Genomic DNA, 24,767 nt, shown 5'->3' on the forward strand with positions numbered 1-24,767 from the left:
GAAAACTTGCCCAGGAATGTCACGAGGGACAAACGAGATCAAAGCGAGTGAACGGTGTAATTATATAAGACATGCCAAAAACAGCATCACCTGCATGACTGTACCGTCTTTGCAAGCTTGCTTAATGTGTCACCGTAAGCGTGCTTAGAAGGGGCAGGCCTTTAGAAATCGTAACCAGGACTGAGATGAGTTTAGACGCCACGACTCTAGGCCAAGGAAGACATCACAGAAACTCTATTTTGTCCGCTTTGGTCCAAGAAGGTCCTTTGCTGCTCTATTGGTTTTTGTTGCTAGTGGTCAAAAGCTTACCCTGAGCAATCCCAGCTCCTCGACAGATTTTTTTTTTCCCCTCCTCCTCCCCACTTAGGTACCAACTGTTCGTCCCCGCCTCCTGCCTGTCCCCTTTAGTCCTCTACAGAGGGGACTCCGTTTCTCCTGCTCGGAAACGCCTCCGGTGTCTGGAGCGGCCGGCGGCGTGACGTCCTTCCTTGCTCGGCCGGGATACCTCCGCCCTCCCCCGGCCCCCGCCCCGCCGTCCCCGGCTCCCTCGCGGTCCCCGCGGCGGCCCCGACCGCGGCGCGTCACGGCGCAGGCTCCGCGGCCCGAGCAGGCGCGTCAGGCGAGCTCGCGGTGGCGCGGGCGGCGGGGACGCAGCTGCTCCGGCTCTGCGCCCGCCGCGCCGCCAGCAGCCACGGCCACCTGGGCCCGGAGCAGCCGCGATCTCGCCGGGAGGCTGCGGGCGGGGGCGCCTCCGGGTAAGGGTCAGGGTCTCCCATTAGGAGGGAGGGGCGGGAGAGCACGGGGGCGGGGCGGCCACGGTGGTCTGGGGACAGGCATCAGTGACTCTGCGGAAGGAGCGGGTCAAGGCTGGGCTGGGGGGCGCCGGGAGCACTGCGGCGTGCAGCGGCAGGAGGCGAGCGTGCCCTCCGCTGCAGCCCGTCACCGCTGCGGTGGCGTCCGCGGAGACCCGGGGGCTGGAGGGCTGCGCAGGGCCGGGATGTTTAGGGAAGGCGAGGTTGGCAGGGAGGGCTCCTGGCGTTGTTTTGTTGTGAAGATCCCCCAGGCTTTGCAGCCGTCGGTTTTGAGAGACTGGGGGAGAAGACAGCAGAGGGTGGGATTTCTCTCTCGCCCCCTTCGAACCGTCGGGACGGCCTTGCTGTTTCGTAGGGAAGGATGTGACGGCTTGACAAGTACCTGCTGCTGTGGGCAGAGGTGTCTGGAAGCAGGTGCCCCTGCAGGGTGAGGGAAGGGAGCGTCCAATGCTGTAAGTTGCCAGAGGACGACCTTCTGCTGTTGCTGCTGATGGACCAATGAGCCCCCTCTGTAGTCTCCAGTTTAAAAGACCCAGGGAGAAGCCTTTCTGGCTTGCTTTGGGGGTGCAAAGGATGAATATGGGGGGGGGGCGAGTCCTGGGGGAAAAAAAAGAGAAGCAAGTCTATGCCATAAGAGAAGCAAGTCTATGAGTGAGGTGGGAATTAAGTTAGTGTTGAAAAATATGACCAGTCTTTTATTCTACAGAAACAACTTTATTCTGAAAGATAAAGGGTTTATAGTTTGGAACTTAAGGATGCAGAAGAGATTTAAATATCACGGTGTTAGTAGGCGCTTATTTATTTATTTATTGGCGTGTCAGACTCTGTGGCAAGAATATAATTCTCATTTGAGCATGAAAAATGTTAACAAAATTTGGCTAAGAAGATTATTTGAAAGCGTGTGACTACACTTGCTGTTTTATTTCATATAATGTTACCTAGAATTTCTGGAGTAACCTTTTTGTTGATAAATGTTAATCATAACACTTATTACATAAGTGGGAAAGCTAAAAAGCTAACTTAAATTAATATGTACCTTTCCTGGGTCAAAGGTAGCTGGCAAGTTTAAAGTGTGTTAAATAAAGACACAATGAATTTAGAGTGTAAAAGTCTTTAATACTAATTTATTTCTTTAGTCTCAGTCAGTTCTTTGATACTTGTACTTAGAATTGTCTTTTCCTTTAAAATATTTTTATTCTTTTTGAAGAAATATACATGCAAAATTCAGAAATTTAAAAAGAAAACAAAAAATTACTTCAAATGTACTAGCCCAAGATAACTGTTTTGACACTGTGGTGGACATCCTTCCAGGTATATTTCTAAACCTATTTGGATATACTACTGTGCAATTCAATATCAACATAAAATTTTATAGAACTGCAGTATCAGAAATTTTACATAGTAACCTACTTTACCTATTTTGAGACCTTGTTTTCTGTGTACCGTTGTTTGAACTGATTTTTGCTCCTGTGTAAAAAATACTTTACTACTGCTCTTTTAAAGGGGCTTTAAATATATCGTAAAGTGTCACCGCATAGGGCTGAATGAGGATTTGATGTACAAATGTACTTGCCCTTTGGGTAGTAATGGTCATACTCATGTGCTTATCATTTGCTTCATAAATGTAAACATTTTCTTGTTCTCTCTTGTAGATCGATCTCCTGAATTTAAATTTTCAAGATGAAGTTTTTATTGGCAATTGCCTTTTTTATTTTAATTTCCTTGTGGGTTGAAGAAGCCTGTTCTAAAGAAAAGTCTTCAAAGAAAGGGAAGGGGAAAAAGAAGCAGTATCTATGCCCATCGTACGTTCTTCATGTCTTATATCCTTATATGGAGAAATGTTATTGCATTTTTTATAAAAGTAAGGTGGTTTATTAAAATACATATCAGCAAAACTTTTCATATCAGGATATATATCCTTTTGTTTCATAGGTAGAAAATGACAGGGAGAAGAGAGGTTTAATTTTTCAGTGTTAAAGGTAAAGTTTTACACAGTTTTGTTCATGCTATGTATGAGTTTATATAATTTTATACACCATTTAGAAAAGTAGAAAAAAACTATGATTTTTTTATGCTAAATATACAGTTTTAATTGGATACTGATACTCCATGTTTTGAGCAAATACTAGTTCAAAAATTTGATTTTTTAAAAATACCCATAAAATGCATATTCATAATAAAAGCAGCTAAACTATTATCTTAATATCAGTTTAGTTTATATTGATGCATGGCAGAAGAAAATTCACATGGTAGATTGGTTTTCTATTTCAGTATTGGTTTGTAGGGGCTTATATTAGGAAATTACAGTATGTCTCAAAAAGCATTTCATTAAATTTGAAGTCGCTTGTAAAAACAAAATCTTAATGCAAATACACCCCCAGAAAAGACAAAGTTTTGTGGTTTAGACTCTGTTTTTTTATAAGGTTAATAATTCTGGTGAATAAAAAAGCAAATCATATCCAATAGTTAGGGCAATTGAATAGTATATATGTAAATAACTTTTACAAAATATAACATACTTTTTTTTCTAAGGTAATACAACATATTCAGTGATCCGAAATAAAAATTAATTTGCTATTGCAGATAATTTTTCATTTAAGATTTCTTAAATGTCATATTGATTATAAGTCACATTTTGTTCCAGCATTGTCATTACTTAAATGTAGATTATTGTAGTTTTATAGCTCTTCTCTAAGAGATATTAAGGTACATTTCGAGAATCATATTTTGTAAAGAAAGAACAATAAAATTGGTATTTTGCAATGGGTATTTGTATGAATATGTGAGACTAAAAGTCTGGATACAGTATCATGATCCACATAAAGTCTAACATTAAATAAAGTTCCGTATTAAGGGATATCTCCTGATATTCACCTTTAATATTTGCTTATTCTAGTGCTGCACAGTCTGATGTAAGAGCTAAATTTCTGGATGTATGACACGATGACTTGGATTATATTCATGAATCCCTTCTTGGCCATCTGCCCAGTTGGGTATCACCTAGGGACAATGGGGGCAGGTTCAGGAATAACCAGTTTGCGGCTATCACTCCTCTTCACTGTTACAGTTTTTGTGCCACTACTAGGAGATTAGCATTTTAGGGAGCTGGATATTGTCAGGCCCCACTCTTCCCAAGGGAAAGGACCCATTGTCATGTTTTAGATTTTCTTTATATTAACTTTTAATTTGATAAATGTTGATATATTGACAGAAACTGTTGCATCTGTCTTGTGGTCATGGTGATTCTGTGTGTGGAGTCATGCCATCTTGGATCAGTCAGGTTTCTCTACGTGAGGAAGCTGGTGGGCTCTTGTTCCCCCCACCAGCCCTCTCTCCTGCCCCCCATCAAAAGTCATGATCAAGTTATTCTGAAGATGACAGCAGCAAGTCTTACAACGACCATATATTTTACAAGAGCATTTATATGACACTCTCTTTTCAGAACTATGCTAGTAAATTGCCTTATATGTAAGCTGTATACACTTATGGTGTCTATAGTTATTTAAGGCAGATTTTCAAAGTTAAATTTAGTAGGTAAAGAGTGAAACAATAAATATTTCTTTTGGGGAATATGGAAATCTTCAAGTGGAAGGCCCAACATATATATACCTGTTCAGCCTGTATCACAGGATTTTGGATATATTGAGTAATTAATTGAAACTTTGTCTTTGAAATTTTCTACCATAGTTTTAAATTTTTTTATTATTTTATTTTTATAATTATGAGACCAAATGAAGTTTTATTAACAGTTGCAATGGTGATGTTGCCAAAAATGTAGTTCATTAAAAAGTAGATGCACCTTGGAGAATTAGAGTTGTGTTTTTTGTTTGAACATTTTATTAGGAATTCTGATTTGAGTATCACTAAATTATGAACTTCAGAAGACTAAGGTTATCCCTTACTATGACTAGATCCATTATATACAATTTCTTTAGATTTCCAGATTAAGAATTTCAGCTATACTCCTAATGGGCTGTGAAATATGTGAGTTATTTGTACCTTAAAGAATGATCCAGTTTGCTCATCTTGTCTAAATTGATTACTTATAAAAATATCTTGATTAAAAGGCATATTTGAGATTACAAAACCCGAAGTTAGGTATAGACTGCCATAATACTCCTCAGTATGGTAAATTCTTGCCAGTGATATTTTGATTTATTTAAACTTTGTTTTTTGAGTAGAGCTGATGAAGCAATAGGATGTTAGACATATGCAGATAAAGTGCAGTGAGCAGGAGTGAAATCTTCTTGTTTTACTGTTATAATAACATTTCCCCCTAGAGACTGAAAATAGAGTAAAATTTTGAAATGTAGGAGAAACAAATGACTTGGGTTCCTTAATAATCTGGGCTATAATTTTGATGTTGAGCTTGAGTCAGATTATAAACTTTTCTTGTCCTCTTTACTGTTTTTTTTTTTATCCACATTGTTTTGAGATGCTAGAAAATCATAAATTGATGCTGTTATTCATTATTTTTTTGGTGTGTAAGTAACGCAGCAGCACTGTTATTGAATGCAAGTCTGGCTGCCTGCCCCAAACAAAAACACTAGCGTGGCTCAACAAAATCTGTTACAGAATCCAGTGCATTCAGGTCCTGGCTGAAGCTTGCCAAAATCTTGTTACCAAACCTACAGTCAGGCTGCCTGCCCCAAACAAAAACAAATGACCCAAAAGTCAAATGCTGATGAAAATGGAAGTCAGCTTTTATTCAGGAATACTGATGACCTGAGAAGAGCTTGTTGGCTAACCCATATCTCCGGTAAACCTGACGAAGAATTGCCAGACAAAACCATCTCAAAGAGGCAGATTTACTCAGGGTTTTTTAAAGAGGAGATCTAGGGAATGGAATGTGTGAAGAGAAAAGCAGGAGGGAGGGGGATGTGCAAGGGGCCAGTTGCAAATTCTCTCCCAGGCTCCATCTCGCTTCTGTTCTCCTCCTTGATGTTATCTTAGGTTCCTGCAGGATTTTGCTTTGATTTGTGGTGGAATCAGCATAGTTTTGTTGATTTCTATTTTATTTTGTTGATTTCTATCATAGTTTTATTGTTTCTCAGGGTCTAGATAGTACATGTCTAAGGGCAAGTTTGCAACTCCAGGAAAACAACTTTACATTTATGAAAATAATGTCATCTTGCCCCCTAGCCAAGGTTCAAAATATCAAATAACCATGGGAAAAGAGGGAACTCAGAGAAATACATGCTAAAAAAAAAAAAAAAATTATGTTCTTTTCTTTTTCCTTTTCTAAAGCCCAGGCAGCTATAGGTTCCAACATGGCTTCAGTCCTCATTCCAGCAGTACTAGGTCAACAAAGTACCTGATAAATTTGCTTCCAAAATTTTTAGAAATTTAATATGTGTTAACAAATAGGAAATAAACTTTAAAGTAGTAAATATATTTTAGATAAGCTCTGGACAGTTACCTTTTTATTAAATAGCTTGAATTTGACATTGACTTTAATCTGTAGGCCTTTTCTCTGATTTTCTATTCTGCCTGAATCATTTTGTCCATACCCATGGTTCTAACTACTGTCTATCTATTCACTGTTGACTCCTAAGTCTCTATGTCTGCTCAGACCTCTCTAAAGATTGGCACACCCATACGTTCAGCATTTCAACCCATCTGTCCCATGATCACCTCACACTCGACTCAAAATGATAAAACTCAAAATGAAAAAACTCAGAACTCCTCCCCACCACTCTTAAAACAGTGTTCCCTTTCTTAGCAAATGACACCACCACCTCCTTTGCCATCCACACTAAAGTCCTGGAGATCACCATAGGCTTTCTCTCTACTGTAGCTTCTCAAATTTAGTAGTCACCAACATTCATCAATTCTGAGTCTTTTACATCAGTGGATATTGCTTTAATTACTCCTCCCCATCTTCTTTGCTGGACTCTCTTTAGTTCTCCCTGCTTCTTGTCTCCCTCCATCAATTCATATTCCACATTGACTCTAGTGTGTATTTTCCAAATCTTAAATCTAGTCAGGTCTTTCCATTATCGAGAGCCCTTTAAGGGACTCCATAGCTTTCCGGACAAGGTTCAAATTTCTGGGCTCCACACAAAGGCTCTTACTGACATGTGCAGCAATATCTTCCCCACCCCAGCTCCTGCCCCTGCCCCTGCCCAACCCACAGGAGTCAAGTCTCATGTGCACTTGCTCTTCAACATCTCTGCAAGTGTTCTTCTCTTTGCCTACTGTTCCAGCGTTTCCCTTGTTTCTTAATTGACTTCTGCTTGAGTGGTCTTGTCCAAATTCATGGCTATAACTACCATTTATTTACTGTAAATTCCTAAGTTTGTATGTCCAGCCCAGACCTTTCTGAAGAGCACCACACCCATAATTACAACATTTAAAACTGACTATCTCATAATGACCTCAAACTCAACTCAAACTCATCCCATATTATCTCCTTTGGAGAACCTTTCCTAATCCTGACAGTCTGATTTAATCACATTCTGTGCCTTCACAGTTCCCTAATTGCCTCTCATGTTTATAATACTGTAATCAACTGTAATTGTCCACTTTCCCCACTAGATTGTAAGCTCCTTGAGAGCAGTGTCTTATTTGACTCACTCGCCAAAGAACAACATAGAACCTGGCATAAAATATGCATATAATAAAATTTATAATAAAAAATTTTTGAAGAGTGAATAAAAACCTAAAAACTTTTGGCTATTATCAATTCATTATATCTGGGTTTTATTAAGTTACTTGAAAATAACTTATATGATTTCTAAGGACAATATTTAGAAATATGGTCTCATTATAAGGAAAACTAGGTGAGTTACCTAGGTAGTTAGAGCAGCATCTTCAACCTGGATTATGCTTCCTGAGGAAATTTTGGCCTCATTATATTCAAAATTTTATCAATTACTAAAATAAAACTATGCAGAAGAAAGACTCATTACAACTGAGAATATGCGATATTGGGACATGTAGTGAATATGGAGACAGAATTTGGATTCAATATGATCTTGAAGGGCTGATGTGATGTGGGCTGGGTCCCACAAGATTGAAGTATAAATTGCACTTTGATCCAGAAATCACCTGTGAAAGTATAGGATGGGGGGGGAAACATAGCTTGGCAGAGCACATTTGGAAAAAATATTAGATGTTATTTTAATCATATTATTCAATATATACAAGCAGTCTTCAAAAAGTTCATGGAAGGATTTGTATTATCTTTTAACATAAATTTTCCTTGAACTTTTTGTAGTACCCCCCTATACACATACGCATATAGTGTTTTAAGAAATAAATTAGTGTGTTTATTTTACTAATTCTATGTTAAGTTTATTACCTAGTAGAATTACTTAAAGCAAAGTTTATGGAGATTTCTGTAGAGAGCTAGTCAATATTTTCAGGAAAGAGAAATAGGAATAGTAGAAGTCATTAAAATCATGTCATATTAGGAAGAGCTGAAGGAATTGAGATATTTGAAAGTTGTATTTAAATTTTTGAAAAACTGTAATGTAGATGAGAAAGTATACTTTGTTGCTTGGCACCAATAGTTAAAACTAGGACTAATGAATAGAAGCTATGGGAAAGGATATTTTTTTGTCTCCAAATTAAGAGGAACTTTCTAATACAAGGGTACTTCAAAAAGTTCATGAAAAGATTTAAATTATCTTTTAATTCTATTTTTTCATGAACTTTTTGAAGTACCCTTGTAGAGTTCTTCCTAGATATAAATGACTGGGAAAAGAGGTAGTGATATTCTCTGTAAAGGGAGGCATGGAGGCATGTGGGATATTTACTTGGCAGGAATATTTTAGAGAAAGTTTGAGCATAGGATAAGTGGTTAGAGTAGATGGCAATATTTAAGGTCATTTCCATTTGTGAGATATTTAAGTTTCTGTGACTCTAATATATTGTATCTGATTACAGTTGTGTGATTATTCAATAGCAAAATGACATAGAATCATCTCTAAAAAATTTTTATTTTATACATTTATTTAAATAGATCTACCTTGATTTTTGGTACATTGACTTGGAAAGCTCTGCTATATAAAATAAGTACATCTTGATCTTGTATTAATAGTAAGGATTTAAAAACCTTCAGTGGCAGAATTTCTTTTAAAAATTCATGAATAATCAGATTTTCAAACCCAGAAAATTTTTTCTATTTTTTGACCTAAGCCAATAGGAAGAAATATGTCAAGCTACTATACTTCTCAAGAAATAATGATTGCAGGATGACTCGTATAATGATCTAATCAATGCCTGCCATAATTTATAAGAAAGCATAGGTATATGGCTTTTTGTTTGAATGTGTATTATATATGAAACTAGAACAAAATAAAATATACTTTAATAATATTTTATTGAATAATAGTAATAAAAAAAGTGAAACAAAACAGAACTAGCTCGGGCCGAGCCCGTGGCGCACTCGGTAGAGTGCGGCGCTGGGAGCGCGGTGACTCTCCCGCCACCGGTTCGGATCCTATATAGTAATGACCGGTGCAGTCACTGGCTGAGTGCCAGTCACGAAAAACGACAAAAAAAAAAAAAAAAAAAAAAAAAACAGAACTAGCTCAACAACAAAAAACAACAGCATAGTTTGCCATTTCTATTTTTGCTTATAGCATACATAACACTTTTTAATATTGAACTTGTCCAGGCTATATGTCTTGGGATATACTGCCATATTTTCTTTTTTGCCATCACTGAGCTGGGGACTACCTTTTGTTGAAAACTGTTTGAATTTTAAACATCGAATAGCTTACAGTAACTGCAACTAATATTTTTACAAGTTGTATGTGAAATCTCTCTTCCTTTCTCACATTCTTGGCCCATACTTGTATCTTAGGTACAGGAAGCTTAAAGACAAACCCTTAAGTGATGAGAGGTGTTATTATTTATATTAATATGAGGTCATGTTAGCATGTATTTATACTATGTTCTAAGTTGTCTTTCCTCCAAACTGTTGGCAGTCTAGCTTTAAAATTGTGACATAAATAACTTTATAGTTTTATTCTTGTTCTGTGTGCATACTGGGAAGAACATGACTCTTTCTGTTAGTTGGTTCCCAAACTAAAAAATTGTGTGTATGTAAATATGTTTGAAATCTGTTGTGAGAATTTGTCTCCAGAGAAATAGTGCACATGTTATTTAAGCATTTTATTAGTCATATTCTAGTCCTGAATCTTTTACCTACTATGCATTAATAGACTAGATTGATTTTAGTTTAGTTCCAATTTCTTACTTCCTAGTGGAAATGTTCAAGACAAATTCACTGGCCAAAAGGTGAAAGGTTGACTGGAGAAGGACGTGGATAATTTATAAAATGAATACACTTGAAAATTGCCTGTATTGTTATTACTACAATATATCTAGATTTAACTTTTCACTGATGTTTAGTTATTTGTTTTCTTACTATTGAACAATCTACTTTAATGGCATGGTACTATTTTGCAATCAATTGAATTAACGATCTTCCCTTTCCAAATGATTTCCCAGTTTTTGAAAATGGCCTTCTTATTATTACAGTTACTCAGGCATGAAACTTAAATGGAACCTGCCTTTTATATCTCTTTAAATAATCTCCTATATCTGTCATGCTCGAGTTTTTCTTTCTTGCATCTCCTCTTACCATCACTTTCAACAAATGTTACAGTATTTTACTAATTATTTACCCTATTTTCTCTTGGCTCATTGTCCATCTTAACATAGTGTTTCCATTTTCATCTTGTTATTTTGTATTTAAGAACCTACCATATCTCTTCATTGCCTTCTGGATCTGGTGTGTACATTTTCAAGGTCCTCCCTAATTTATATTCCAAATTATATGTAAAATTACCCTCTTATTTTCAAAGGCTGATCTGCCCCTGTGCCTAACCTTGTCTTACTGTTGTTTATGCTTAAACATGTTTATGTTTGTGTATTAGTCTGTTTTCTGTTGCTTATAACAGAATACTTGAAATGGGCTAATTTGTAGGAAAATGAAATTTATTTTTTACAGTTTTGCAGAATGGGAAGTCTAAGATCCAGGGGTCACATCTGGTGAAGGCCTTCTTTGTGGGGGCTGTCAGTAGAATCCCAGGGTGACTCAGGCTATCACATGGTGAGAATAGCAAAAAGGTGCATTAATATGCTCATTTATTCTCCTTATAAAGCCACTCCCATGATAATCCACTAAACCATTAACCCATTACCAGTCACAAGGACATAGTCCTCCTGATCTAATCACCGCTTAAAGGTCCCACTTTTCAAATGCCATATTGGGGATTAAATTCTACACTGGCTTTGGAGTGGACAAACATTCAATTCATAGCAGTTTGGAACAACAAGTTCTTGCTTAATCTGTCCAGATTTTACTAGTTTTTCATCTCAGATATTACCTTGCTTTATAAGACTTTTTAAATAACTAGAAGTTTTAGTTGAGAATATTAGTGATGTAAAATAATAGCATGCTGTGTCTGTTTAATACTTTGATGTCTTGGACATTGATAGAAATACAATGTGTAGAAAGAAAATAATGTGTTAATCTCATGGTGGTAATATCACCTGTAGCATTGTGTTAAATTCTGGTCGCCATACTTTATAAGGATAAGAATTACATGGGAGTTTGTTCAGAGAATCATGATCAGTATTTACATGAACCTTAAAGTCTGTTATATGTTGTTTGATTAATTGCACTATGGGTTATTTTCTTTGAAGAACAAAAGTGTGATCACCAGACATTTGAGATTTTGTCATTTGAGATGAGCTAGACTTCTCTTATATGACCCCGAGTCACAGAACCAAGACCAAAGGGAGAAATGCAGAGGAGTTCAATTAAAGGATACTATGGAGCTGTCCAAAGAAATATGGTTTTCCTTGGGAAGTTCTTTGTTGCCAGAGTGACCGAACATAACTTGGATAGGGACAGAACTCAAATCGAGCATTACTGGGAAGCTAAGAGTTTTTTAAAGTTTTTTCATCCCCAGGATATCATGAGCCTTTGATTAAAGCTAATGTTAAACTCCTTCTTCAAGATCTCCCAGAATCTTTTTTTGTCTGTACTATATGTTTGATACTTGATTAGATTCAATTCTTTATACAATGATGTCTTTTATTTTCTAATTAAACCATATATATTGTTAACTAACTAAATTGTACATACGTGAGATGAGATGGTTAGATATATACTTTATATCCTGCCTACTTCAAAATTCTTTGCACAAGAGCTCCGTTTATGCTTACTAAATCAAAGTCAATCACACGGGTAACTGATTATATAGGAAAATCATAAATTAGTCTTTTGATGGGTCAGTGGCTCACTGCCATCATGTTAGAGGTAGTACACCTAAATGTATTGTTTAAATTTCGGTTTTTATGTCCACTAAATCGTGATGGACAAGGCATTGTGACAGCAGAAAGAACACTGCTGTATCTTAACACTGTTGCTGACTGGCTGTATGACATTCAATGAGTTACTTAATCTATCTGGGTCTCAGTTTTCTCATCTGTATAGTGCAAAGTTTGATCTCAGTAGTCTCCTAATTTTTTTCATTCATTTATTCATTCATTCATTTAGGGCACCTTTATCTTTTATGATCCAAAAAGTTTTGTTCATAGTTGTTTTGGTACCTTTATATTCAGTGTTAACTATTTTAGTTTTTTGTCAGTGTTTTTTGTTTCTTGATATTGAACAGTCAAGCATAATCAACAGGAACAGAATATACAAAATTCTATTTTTTAATCAAGTTAATTACAAAGAAATCTAATTTCAGAATTGACTTATTTAAATGCAGGTATTTAACTGTACTCCAATGTAGAATAATAATATATGTGAAGGGTTAATTGTCTGTATTCTTAGCCTAGATCATTTTCACAAATTAAGAAATTTGACTTACAGAAATGTGTCCTTTTTTTCTTTTGGAGGTGAATAATTTCTGTAATATAGCGAAGAATAGTGTATATTTGCAGAAGTCTCCTATATTCTCCTGAAATAGGCACATCACTGCTCTGCTACAGAGAGCTGAGAACCCATTATAAATGAGTTCATTTACCATAGACATTTATGAAAATTTACACTTAAAATTCATGAAGCAAATTATTCAAATTTATGTACATACAAATAGCTCCTCTGGGAAATGATGAAAATATGGAGTAATATTTCTAGAGCTCTGATTGAAATAATGGTAAAACACATATTAAATCACTAATATGCTGAATAACTCAAAACATCTGACCTTTATTAGTCCTCATGTAAGAAAATGATAGTAGGAATTCATAATTTTTCAGGGAGGTTTACTACTTTGATTCCTGAGTGTAACCTAATAGAAAAATCTAACCTATTAATGAGTGAATGTGTGGCATTCTTTGCATCAGTGTTTATCTCACAGTGATACCATGGATGTGGGAGACAAAATAATCCAAAGATTTTAATGCAACATTCCTTAATATCATCCATAAATTCTATTTTTATTTGCCTGGAATGTCTGTAATATTTTTAATTCTATAAATGGAAATGTTTTCAATTATTCAGAATCTCTTTTGATTTATTTTGTGTGTTGATCTAGTCTTGGCTGGCTCTTCACTGTGGTTCCACAGTCCTTTTATTGGCCCCTGAGCAGCTCTACTTTTCTCTCTCCATACTGTTTTGTCCTTTATCCTACCCCTTTCAGTCTTAACATAAAATTTTAACTTTTACTTTTAAGAAAAAGCATAAAAGTCATTGGGCAGGAATTTCCCCAGTGTTTCTATTTGCAGTCTAAAGTTACCCATAACATTATCCTTCTGTTTCTCCATTGCTCCTGACTTAGATGAAAAGGAAATCCCTTTTGCTGAGGCCCTGGATCCCATCTCCTCCACTGTCTTCTGACACATATCCCCTTATCAGCTTACCTCTACTCTCCCAGGTTCCCAGTTTTCTTCTTTTTGGCTCTTTTTTCTAAGGGCTTACAAACATAGTGAAGGGTCTCCCACCTGAAAAAAATATATAGTTTTTATATTCCTATTTCATTAACTTTCGTTTTTCCCCTCTGTTAATTGCTATATTTCTTGAGCTAATAGCCTAAAATGGCCTATGCTTCCTGAGCTCTAATTCACTATTTCTTTCCACTTGAATTTCCTTAAGTTACAAAAGTGATACATTATTGTTGTAACAAATGAAACAACATGTACCATTTAATTATTCTCCTAAATATTGACTCCTGTCACTGCTCTGCTTTTTGATAAAGATATTTATTTTATTTCTTTTAAAAAAATCTAGTGACTTTAAGTCCTTATCATTACTCCTTAAGGACTGCTAAATATCTCCTACAATTTTTCCCGTGAGTAATTTCTATTTGTATCTGTGGTTACGTAATATCTTTATTTGTAGATGTAACTATTCTTATGATTTCCAGGTAATTATTTTCAGCTTCCTACTGGACCTCAAAATTAACATATCTAACATATTAAACTGGCTCTACTCTCTGTATTTCCCAGCTCTGCCACCAGCCTTTCATGAGAAATGTCAGAAACATCTTCAAGTCTTTTATGTCCTTTGCCTTCATCATCTCATCAAGTATTCATCCTGTTGATTCTTGCTCAGAAATGACTCTTGCATCTGGCTATTTCTCCCATTTCTACTGTTACAGTCTTTGTCAAGTCTTAATCATCTCACCTTGAATCTGTTATTGTGATTAGCAGATTACCTGGACTCCTGAACTCTATCTTGACCTCTCCACTTTGATCATACCTACAAGCAGTGATTCTCAAATTGTCGGTCTCAGGACCCCTTTAAAATCTGGAACATGGGGCCGAGCCCGTGGCACACTCGGGAGAGTGCAGCGCTGGGAGCGCAGCGACGCTCCCGCCGCAGGTTCGGGTCCTATATAGGAATGGCCGGTGCCACTCACTGGCTGAGTGCCGGTCACGAAAAAGACAAAAAAAAAAAAAAGGAAAAAAAAAAAATCTGGAACATGTTTAAGGACACAAAGAGCTTTACTTTAAGTGGGTTACATCTGTTGATAATACCTTATTGCAAATTGAAACAGAAATTTAACTGTACTTATTAACTATTAACATGATGATTAACTTATTTTTTATGAAAATTAAATATATTTTCAAAAAAATGTTAGTGAGAAGAGGGGCATTGTTTTACATTGTTGCCTATCAGTTTAATGTCTGGCTTAATGGAAGATAGCAGGATTCTCACATCTGTTTCTGCATTCAGTTTGTTGTAATAGATTGTTTTGGTTGAAGTATGTGAAGAAAGCATGACCTCATGCAGACATAACTGGAAAAGGGAAGAGTATAGGCTTTTCATAATTTTGAGTATTCTTTAATGTGATGCCAAAATTTAAGTGATAGTGCCTTAAAAGATAGTCGTAATGTGAAATCTCAGATCAGATCAGTGAACATTTTGTTCTCTCTTGCATTAAAATCCATTGGTCTCTCTTGTACTTTGAATGGCTCTTTTGCCCAGACATGAGTTTATGACATCATGCATTGGTCATTTGGAAAATATTGGTTTGCTGGGTTTTGCAGATCTTCCAAATGTTGACACATTTCATTATACAACGTCAAAAAATTACATCCATCTGATACCCCTTCCTATCCCATTGAATAGTCTATATGTATTGGGAAGCTGTCAAACTTGTGGTGGCTAATATTAAGTTTTCTAAGATTCCAATTTTTGTTTAAAAGTTCACATGTTATTATTGGCAGCAAATACTCTCAGTAGTTTTTCTCAAGGTTACAGACTCCATTCACTTATGAAAAACGTTTCCCCAGATATTCAGTTCTGAGTTACCACAGTTTTTCTGTGGTGTTCTGTGAGAAGGGTCTTTCATTAGAAGTGTCTGTCTCACTCATCTGGTAAGTTAAACAGTCACACAAATGCTTTTTTTTTTTTTTTTTTGGAAGCAATTATCTAGTTTAGTGTGCAGCAGAGAGCAGAGATACTCCCCATTTTGTCACTCACAATATTAAAAAGATGTTGATTTAAGTTTCAAAATTTAGTAAAGTTAATATTTTTACGGCTTCTTTAAGAACATTGTTAAGGATACTGTCTTTTCAATTTTTTGTTTATTTTAGCTGCTAGCATGTGGTGGTGAAGAAATGCAATGACTATTAGTACATTCAAGTATTATTTTCTTGACTTGTGCTAATACACCAGCAGTTTTATCCACCATTGCAAAAGTCAACATAGTGAAAAAAATAAATAATATGTTTTTATTATTATTACTATGAAAATAGTGTTAAGTTTGTGGGACCCCTACAAAGGATCTTGGGTACCTTCAAGGGTCGGTGGGCCCCACTTTGAGAACTATTACTCTAAAGTGTCAATGTATTTGTTAGGTTTAATGAATAAGCAATCATTTACTTCTCTGCTTGTGGCCAGTGTTTTCTCTTTTCAGTTCTGTTCCACACTTTCAGCATCTTCTCCTCCATACTTCTCTCCTCAGTGTTCCTGGGCAGCCAGATCTCTTTGTGAGCCTGTTCTGTTGTACATTCTGTAACTTCTTCTGAGAATTTGCTCTAGATCTTTCCCCTTAACCTGTTATGTACCTCCTTATCCTTCTAGTCCCTGCTAAAAGTCAACTACTCTATGAACTCCCTGCCATTATATCTATATAAAGCTAAATCCTAAAGAAATAAAATTAATAATGATTTAAAGTTAAATTAGTTGCATTAATATAGAGGGGAAAGGATTGGATTAAAGTTCAGGAGAATTGGATTCTACTTCAGTCTGTTATTGACTCTTTGTGTGTCCTCAGATAATTTTCTTTGGGTCTAAGTGTCCTGATTTGTAAAGTAAAGGCATTAACAATATGATTTTATGAATTCTCAGGGTAATTGGAGAAAAGTTTATCCTGGAATTTTAGTATGTGGAAACACTGTTGTCTTGAGTCAGAACACCTTAGTTCTATTTTAGGATAGATTACATAATACATTTGTGACCTTGAATAAGCACTCAATTTGCCTTTCTAGACTTCAATTTTCTTATCTGTAAACTGGAAATAATAATCTCTATTGATTTCAGAAATCTTTTCTGATAGTCTAATTTGGAATTGTATGTGAAAGTATTTTCTAAACTTAAAATTTCTGCAAAGTGGATTACCCATGTTTCTGATATCATTAGAGTTAAAGAGTTCAAAGGAGTTTTGCATATTTGATATTACTTTTGGTATCATTCTTCTACCATTACTTAAACTAAGTTTTAAAAACACCAAACCTAATCATGGGGAAGTTACTTGAGTCACCTTCATAAACTCAGAGTGTTAGGGCTGGGCTGGATACTGCATTTGCTGCATGCCTCCTTCATTCAAGGTAGGTACCAGATCCCTGACACATGCGATCCCATTGAATCCTCTCGGTGACTGTACTGCAGGCAGCATCATTCACCCTTTTGAACTTCTGATGTGGAGAGCATTTATGTAACTTTCTTAAGGTTATAATGGTAGTCAGTAGTAGCTAGGTGTATATTTTAGGCTAACTCTTTGGTCATACGGAACATATCATAGTCCATCTCATTTATTTGGAAAATTAGAAAGCTGAGGTCACAAGAGGTAAAATGGCTTTCCTAGGGCACACCACCAGCTGGTGGCAGATGTGGCCGTTAATCTTAAATCTGATTCCCAATCCAAGTGTTTTCATTAATGTTCTTGCCAATATGTTTATATTTATTTAGTTATTACCTTCACTAATGGGAACACATTTCTCATCTTGATTGTCACTTAGCCTTTGTTTATTTTTATTACTTTCAAGCAACATGTTGGATTTACTTACAGTCTTTTACTGAAATTTCAAGTTTATTGAAGTTCTTTCTAAATAACCGAATGTTACTTTCTTTTTTTTTTTTTTTTTGTCGTTTTTTCGTGACCGGCACTCAGCTATTCGATCACAGTTTTACAATCTTCCTCTTCTTGGGCATGTATTCTGCCACATAAAAACTAGTCTTTAGTTTGATCAATTTGGATGTTAATTACTACTGGGAGTTTGGTAAATAAGAATTCATTCTGAGCTACTGTTGCCAGGAAACAACATATGATTTATTCTCTCTTCATACTTGCATGTGCACATATCAGAAGATCTACAAAGGCATACCTAGAAAGGATGAAAAGTATAAGACATGCTTTCCTCTGGCTCTACTTTCAAGGGATAAAAATTACTAGACTAATTCTTCAGAGATAGAAAAGTTAGTTATCTTCTGAACCACTATGACCAATTTAGATACATGCATTTACTCTCTCATATTGGATATTGCATAGAGATCTTTAGTTTTAACCTATCAGTTTAAAATATTACCTTTTAGTTTCTTTGTGCAGTCTCTGCATGAATGTTTGGATGTGTGTGTTTGTTCTATATATTTGACACACACATAAGCACAAAAGTTGTTTTGTGTATGTGTTTTTAAACCTTTATGAATTATAATATTCATATTGAAAAGCACACTGATCATAAATATACAGCTTAATAAATGTTCACATATAACCAGCACCTAGATCTGGAAACAGAACATGTCCAAAAACTTAGAAGTCACTGCACATCATCTCCCTATTGTTTACTGTCTTTTCCAAATATTACCACACAGTAGATTAAATTTTCCTATTTTTGAACTGCATATAATGAATTAATCCAATATATGTATTTTATGACTCTCTTCTTTTGCTCATTTTATCTGTAAGATTCACCCATAATGTTAAATATAGCAACAGTTCATTCATTGTCATTGCTGCATAATATTTCATTATATGAATTACCACACTATATATTTTTTTATTCTACTGTTCATAAACATTTGGGTTGTTTCCAGATACACACACACATACACACAAACACACACAAACCAGTAAAGACTTTTGTTAGAGTCTTGACAGAGAATATATAAAGAACTTTTAGAAATCATTAGGAAAAAGGCAGATAACCTAATTGGAAATGGCCAAAAGAGGACAGCCAAAAGGCCACTAAGCATATGTGAAGGTGGTCCACTTCACTTGTCATCAAGGGAATGTCAATTCAAATCACAGTGCTATACCAATACAAATTCACCAGGATGGCTAAATAAAATGAAGGAAGATAAAAAGTGTTTGTGAGAATGTGAACAACTACAACTCTCATGTACTGCTGGTAAAAGTTCAAGTTGGCATAAGCGTTTGGTAAACCATTTGGCAGTGCCCACTAAAACTGAAAATTCATATACATACGATCCAGACATTCTATTCCTAGGTATACACTTAACAGAAATGTATACCAAAAGACATGCACAAAAATGTTCACAGAAGCATTCTTTGTACTAACCAAAAACAATTCATTTGTAATCTTGGGTTTACTTTTTTTGATTCAGAGGATTCTAAATTTTTGACTGAAATAATATTTAGCAGTACATGGGTTGAAGAACTAGAACTTTGGTAGTATTGATACACATTGAGTTGGCTAGAATGTGAATCATGTGAAAAAAGATAAATTGATATTTCAAGTTGTAATGAAAATATCCACCATAAAATTAATTCCTTTAGGTTATTTCTAGAAATATTGTACATCTTCATTCTTATCAAAATTAGGTAGGTATAGTCGGTTCTTGATTATCAATGGAATGGAAAGGATAGTCTTATAGATAGCGCTAAATGAAAGACACAAGAGTAACTATTTTAAGTTCTGTATAATGCTACATTCTGGGCTTTCACAATCCTTGCACAAATTTCCAAATTGGAGTAAACAGAAAATGATCTTTTTCTGACCTTTACTGACTTGCTGACTGCTTCTCATTTCCTTTTGTAAAAGGACTCATATAATTCACTTAATTACTATTTGGCATATGCTAGATGCCAGACCCTGTCCTGGGTGCTGGAAGTAAAGCTGTGGACAAAACAAAGTCCCTACCCTCAAGAAGTTTAATACTAGTAGGATACAGAAAATAAACATGTAACAGGAATTTTCAGCCTGTTAGGGGGTAAAAAGTGCTATGGAGGAAAATAGAGCTGTCTAAGGGGAATCAAGAGTCTAGGGTGTTGCTATTTTATGCATTGTGGTAAGGAAATATCATTCTGATAAGGCAAGATGTGAGCAGAAAGCTAAAGGTAGCAAAGATACGAATCATGGAGATTTCTAGAGGAATAGTGTTTCAGGGAAAGAGGCACCAGATACAGAATACTGGGGCAGGCTTTATGTGTTCTTACAACAGATGGGGACCAGGAACAGGATGGATGATGGAAAGACTGATAGGATATGAGGTCAGAAAGACTGCAATGGTTAAATCATATATAGCTTTGGAGGTCATCATAAGGTTGATTTCCATGTTTTGGGCCTCAACAACAGAAGGAATGAAGTTTTTATTTGCTAAGATGTTCGTGAAAGACTGTAGTAAGAGTAGATAAGAGTTGAGAGGAAGCCAGGAGTTTGGTTCTGGACATGGTGAGTTTGAGATATCCATTAGACCTCAGAGAGGAAATGTCCAATTAGCTGTTGAATGTGGAGTAAAAATTCTAAGGAATGGTCTTATCTGAATGTATAAATTTGGGAGTTGTAAATTTATGATACTGGATGAGGTCACATAGAAAGTGACCTCGCTATGAAAGTAAAAATGTCTGAGAAAAAAGGAAGGTGAACAGGCAAAGGAGAATGCGGGGAAGAGCCAGTGAAGTAAGATCAGAATTAAAGGTCTGATGTCTTTTACTTGGAACTTAAGTGAAATTAAGAAAATCTTTTAAGATGGTGGCGGGAATCAACAATGTCAAGTACTGCTGTTAGACCATGAGAGATGTAATTTGGGAATTGTCCATTGAGTTTGAGAGCATTGTTGACCTTTATAAGATTTGTTTTTATAGATTGGTGGTTATAAAAGTCTTACTAGGTTGGATTCAAAAGATATTAGAAAGTGAAGAAATGGGGGCTGTCTATAGTTGGAGGGGCTGTAGGGTGATGGGAAAGATTTTTAACAGATGGTAGACAATAAAGCATATTTTATAAGCTGATTAAAAGGTTCTAGTAAGGAGAAAATTTATGATGTGAGAGAGAGGATAAATTGCTGGAGTGATTTCAAGACTGCAAATACTCTCAGACAAATGGAAAGTGTAACCTTGAGTAGCATTTTCATCTCCTTTTCCAGTTTATTTCTGAGGTTCACGATGACAGAGGAAAATTAGATGAGTAGTTGTTTTGCTTAAAAGCCATATTAAGTTAGGAATCATAAAAAGGGATTTCATCTGGTATCAGCGTATCAACACCTTCTAACCTTACCATTTAATTGGGACACAGATTGAAAGCAAAATACCTTACTCAAAGACTTGCAAGAGTTAAAATCTTCTGGTTGTTAACATGACATTAACTATATTTCTCTTAAGTCACAATTATATAAGCACACAGGATTTGTAAATCCTGTGCGGGGTTTAATTTACTGACTCCTCTGTTATGTAATAGGTATCTGGTTAGGATTCATCATTCTCCATGGGTTCCAGATTAGTGTACAGAATTTCAATTGTTTTCTTTCCTTATACTTGTCTTTCTTTGGAGGTCCGTTTCTAAATAGTATTGCACAAATTACCTTTTAGTAGTGTATGGAATTTTAAGAGAAAATCTCACATGATCTGAAATATTAACTGTTTGAAGACTTCCTCATGAGCAGCAGGTAAAATTCTTACAGTGAACTTGCTGGGGATGGAATAGAATTTACAAGGTATGAACAACTATCATTTATATAGGTTTCTAAACTCTTCATATCAGAAATGAAAATAGGTATTGACATAGAGGTTTTCTGGAGCCCCTTCTGTAGAAATGACCAATTGCTGATTGAATTATTAATTAGGACAAAGATCTTTTGCTTAATTAAAAAAACAAGTTATTAAAATTGTGATTGAAAATGTGTATAATTCTTAAATATTAGCTCATGTGAATATTCTTAAATTCCTACTTTAAGGAGTCTGCCTAGCTATATTTATTTATAATCACCTTCTGTATTTGAAAGTCTTTTGTCCTTATGTCCTGCCAGAATTCAAAATATAGAAGTGATAATTGATTATTTGATATTAAGCATCTAAATTGCTTATATTTAATTTCTAAGTAAATATTAATATTTATTTATATTACTTATATAAATAGTCTATAATTACTTACATTTTCTGTTAGAAACTATCACTAAGGACAGTTGAATGTGTTAACCTAAAAAAGAAACTGAGACAAAATACATATAGCAAGGATTTATTGAGCCAATTTGATGATAGCAACCAAATACATATAGGGAGACACATAGATCAGGTGGCTCTGAAAATGTGTTTTTCAAGAAGGGTCAGCAGAGCTTAGCATTTTATAATCATAAGAAAGGGGAGGGGACAAAAGAGAGAGAAAGATAGCCTTGCCCAGTTACTTGCTTGGGTTTTCTATTGGTAGTACGTGACATATAGATCTGGGATTGTTCTCAGGTTACGTCCTGCCTGCAGGGATCTAAGATAAGAGTATAAGATGTGTTCTAGGTTATTTTATGGCTTTCTGGCACCATTATAGCTGCTTCTAAATAAAATGGTCTTAGGATAACATGTTCCAGGACAGGTAGATGGGATTACTGACATCGCAGATCTCCCAAGTCACTAAAATTTAGCTGTCCAGGTCAGAGCAGATCCTTTTGGTTATCAAATGCTAGCTTCCTCTATCAGGAAGCTGAAGTGAGATTCTGTCCTAGTTTGGCTGAATCCACGAAGACCAAGAACAAAAACAACAGGTGCCAAGAACTCCTATATAGCAAAGTTAAGAATCAGGCTTCTTATGTAAGTCATGCAAAAAGGGGGGCTGAAAACTGGCTTTATGACCTTTAGCTCAATATCAAAATATCTAATATCTCAATATACTGGCCAGGATCAGTTAAGGTTGAAGAGACCAATTGGGAGAAATTCTTTGAAGGAAGTTTTGTGAGTGCTGTCTTCTATTTGTCAGGGAAAAGAATGCTTGAGTATTTAGTGTGACTCAGACGTGGTCACTTGAGAGAGAATGAGAGAGCAAGTGAGTGAGAGCCCTGGCTTGGAATCCAAAACAAAGGAACTTTGCCCAAAAGGGCTAAGGAGGGTGAAGGAACTCCTGGGAAGTGTGAACTGCAGAATGCCTTGAGGCTGAAGGTTGGAAGCAAGTGTTGCAGGCTGGGGAAAAGCCATGGTCCTTTCCTGGTCATTGAAATTAGAGCTTCTCAAAGAGGGGATTTTGAGAAAGCGACAAAGATATTGTGAACTAGCAGGGCTGCAACAGACCAAGAACCAGTCATGCCCCCAGCCCCACTCTGGGTTTCTCTGTCTCGGGACGGCCTGGCTGGGGAGGGAAGCTGGGGATTTCATTTTTGAATCAAGCTCAGAAATTTGATTATTACCCAGGCCTGGACATCTTACTTATAGGAGAGACAATTTTAGTAGTACTGAAAATGCCAAGGGGGCTTTTTATTATCTGAGGGTGACTGAAAATGTTATGAGATTTGCTGGAGGTTTCATCCAAGTATTCTCGGAAGTTCTAGCTCAGAGAGCAGGTTGGGATGGATGTGAGGGGAAATATAGAATTTCTTCGTAGTTGAGTACTATAGATTCTAACTTGTGTAATAAAAACTTACATTGTTTTCCACACAGTGATTGATAGGGACAGAAAGGGCGTATCTTTCATTATTCAGATGCCACCACTTTCATGTGGAAAGGAAACAGTTCATCTCTCCAAGGAACGTTCATATTTGTTGCCTCTGTATCTTATAGTGGAATTCCTGTCCAGGACACATATCATTGTTCAGATATGTGTGCCTGCAGGTATTTTAATGGAGATGTAATTCAAAAGAGATAGTTTTCTTGTCTCTATATCACAAAAAATTTTACATATGGAAATTGTATAGAGAAGCTGCAAAGAGTAGTTAAAGCAGAAACAGGTTAAGTAGTAGGGATGGCCTTTTAGGGCTTTTTACTCAGTTCATTAGTTTCTCTGACAGTAGCAAAAGCCTCCTAAGTGTCTGTAGTGCCCTTTGGAGTGATTTACTCAAAGGGCTATGAAGCTTAAATTATTCATTTCAGTTCTCAATTTCTGCTCTGTCCTCTTTGCTTAGGAGGCTGTTAAGTCATCACAAGGGACCAGCACAGGTTTCGTCCCATGGGAAGTGTTTGGAGCATGGGCAGTGGGGATACAGGCCCACCGGGAGAACACTGAGATATAGCAAGGACAGCTGATCTAACTCTCAATCCGTACAGGACCACTCAAAGGAGACTGGTCAGGAATGCAAAATGCATGGGGTGTAGTTTGATGAAAAAACTCAGGCCCAGATCAGAGTTTCTACACAAGCCAGATCCACCAGGTCTCTGGAGAGCCAGAAGTACCTATAAAGTCAGCCATTAAACCCTGAGCTGCACAAAAAGCCTTCCCTAGGGAAACTCAACCACATAGTTCAAGTACTGGTTCCCATAGGAAGTTCCCCCATTTTAGAAGTAAGAAAAGGATAAAAAATTAGTTCTGGCCGAGGCACACCACCAGCGCTTCGGGGCCTGCCTGGGAACTGAAGGCTTGGAGCCGGGGACCAGACCCCACTCCCACATCCAAGCATACTGTGCCAGCACCTCAGGGCCTGCCTGAGGACCTGAGGCATGGAGAAGGGGATTGGACTCCCCTCCCACAACCAGGCACACCACGCCAGTGCTTCAGGGCCCACCCGGGGACCTGAGGTATGAAGCCAGGGACCAGACCCCCCCTCCCACAATCAGACATACCACGCCAGCACCTCGGGGCCTGCCTGGGTACCTGAAGCCTGGATCTGGGGTGCGGACCTCCTTCCCACATCCAGGCACACTGTGCCAGCACCTCAAGGCCTGCCTGGGTACCCAGGGCATGGATAAGGGGACCAGACCACCCTCCAACAGCCAGACATACTGCTCCAGCACCCCGGGGCCTGCCTGGGGACCTGAGGCATGGATCTGGGGAGCAGATCCCCTTCCTATAACCAGGCACACAATGCCAGCACTTCAGGGCCCACCCTGGGACCAGAGACATGGAGAAGGGGACCAGACACACCCCACAACCAGGCACACTGCC

General features: G+C 36.9%; 1 protein-coding gene across 1 annotated transcript in view; it reads left to right on the top strand.

Moving 5' to 3' along the window:
* The first annotated feature begins 624 nt into the window (after positions 1-624).
* The window catches only part of GLRB (glycine receptor beta), a 97,110-nt gene continuing 72,967 nt past the window's right edge, over positions 625-24,767 (top strand). Inside the window, exons 1-2 of the mRNA XM_063107805.1 lie at positions 625-755; positions 2,465-2,614. Coding sequence (XP_062963875.1) covers positions 2,493-2,614 — 122 coding nt within the window. The 5' untranslated portion in view covers positions 625-755; positions 2,465-2,492. The remainder of the gene's footprint in view (positions 756-2,464; positions 2,615-24,767) is intronic.

The sequence above is a fragment of the Cynocephalus volans genome, chromosome 9 (assembly GCF_027409185.1).
Source record: "Cynocephalus volans isolate mCynVol1 chromosome 9, mCynVol1.pri, whole genome shotgun sequence".
Lineage (NCBI taxonomy): Eukaryota > Metazoa > Chordata > Mammalia > Dermoptera > Cynocephalidae > Cynocephalus > Cynocephalus volans.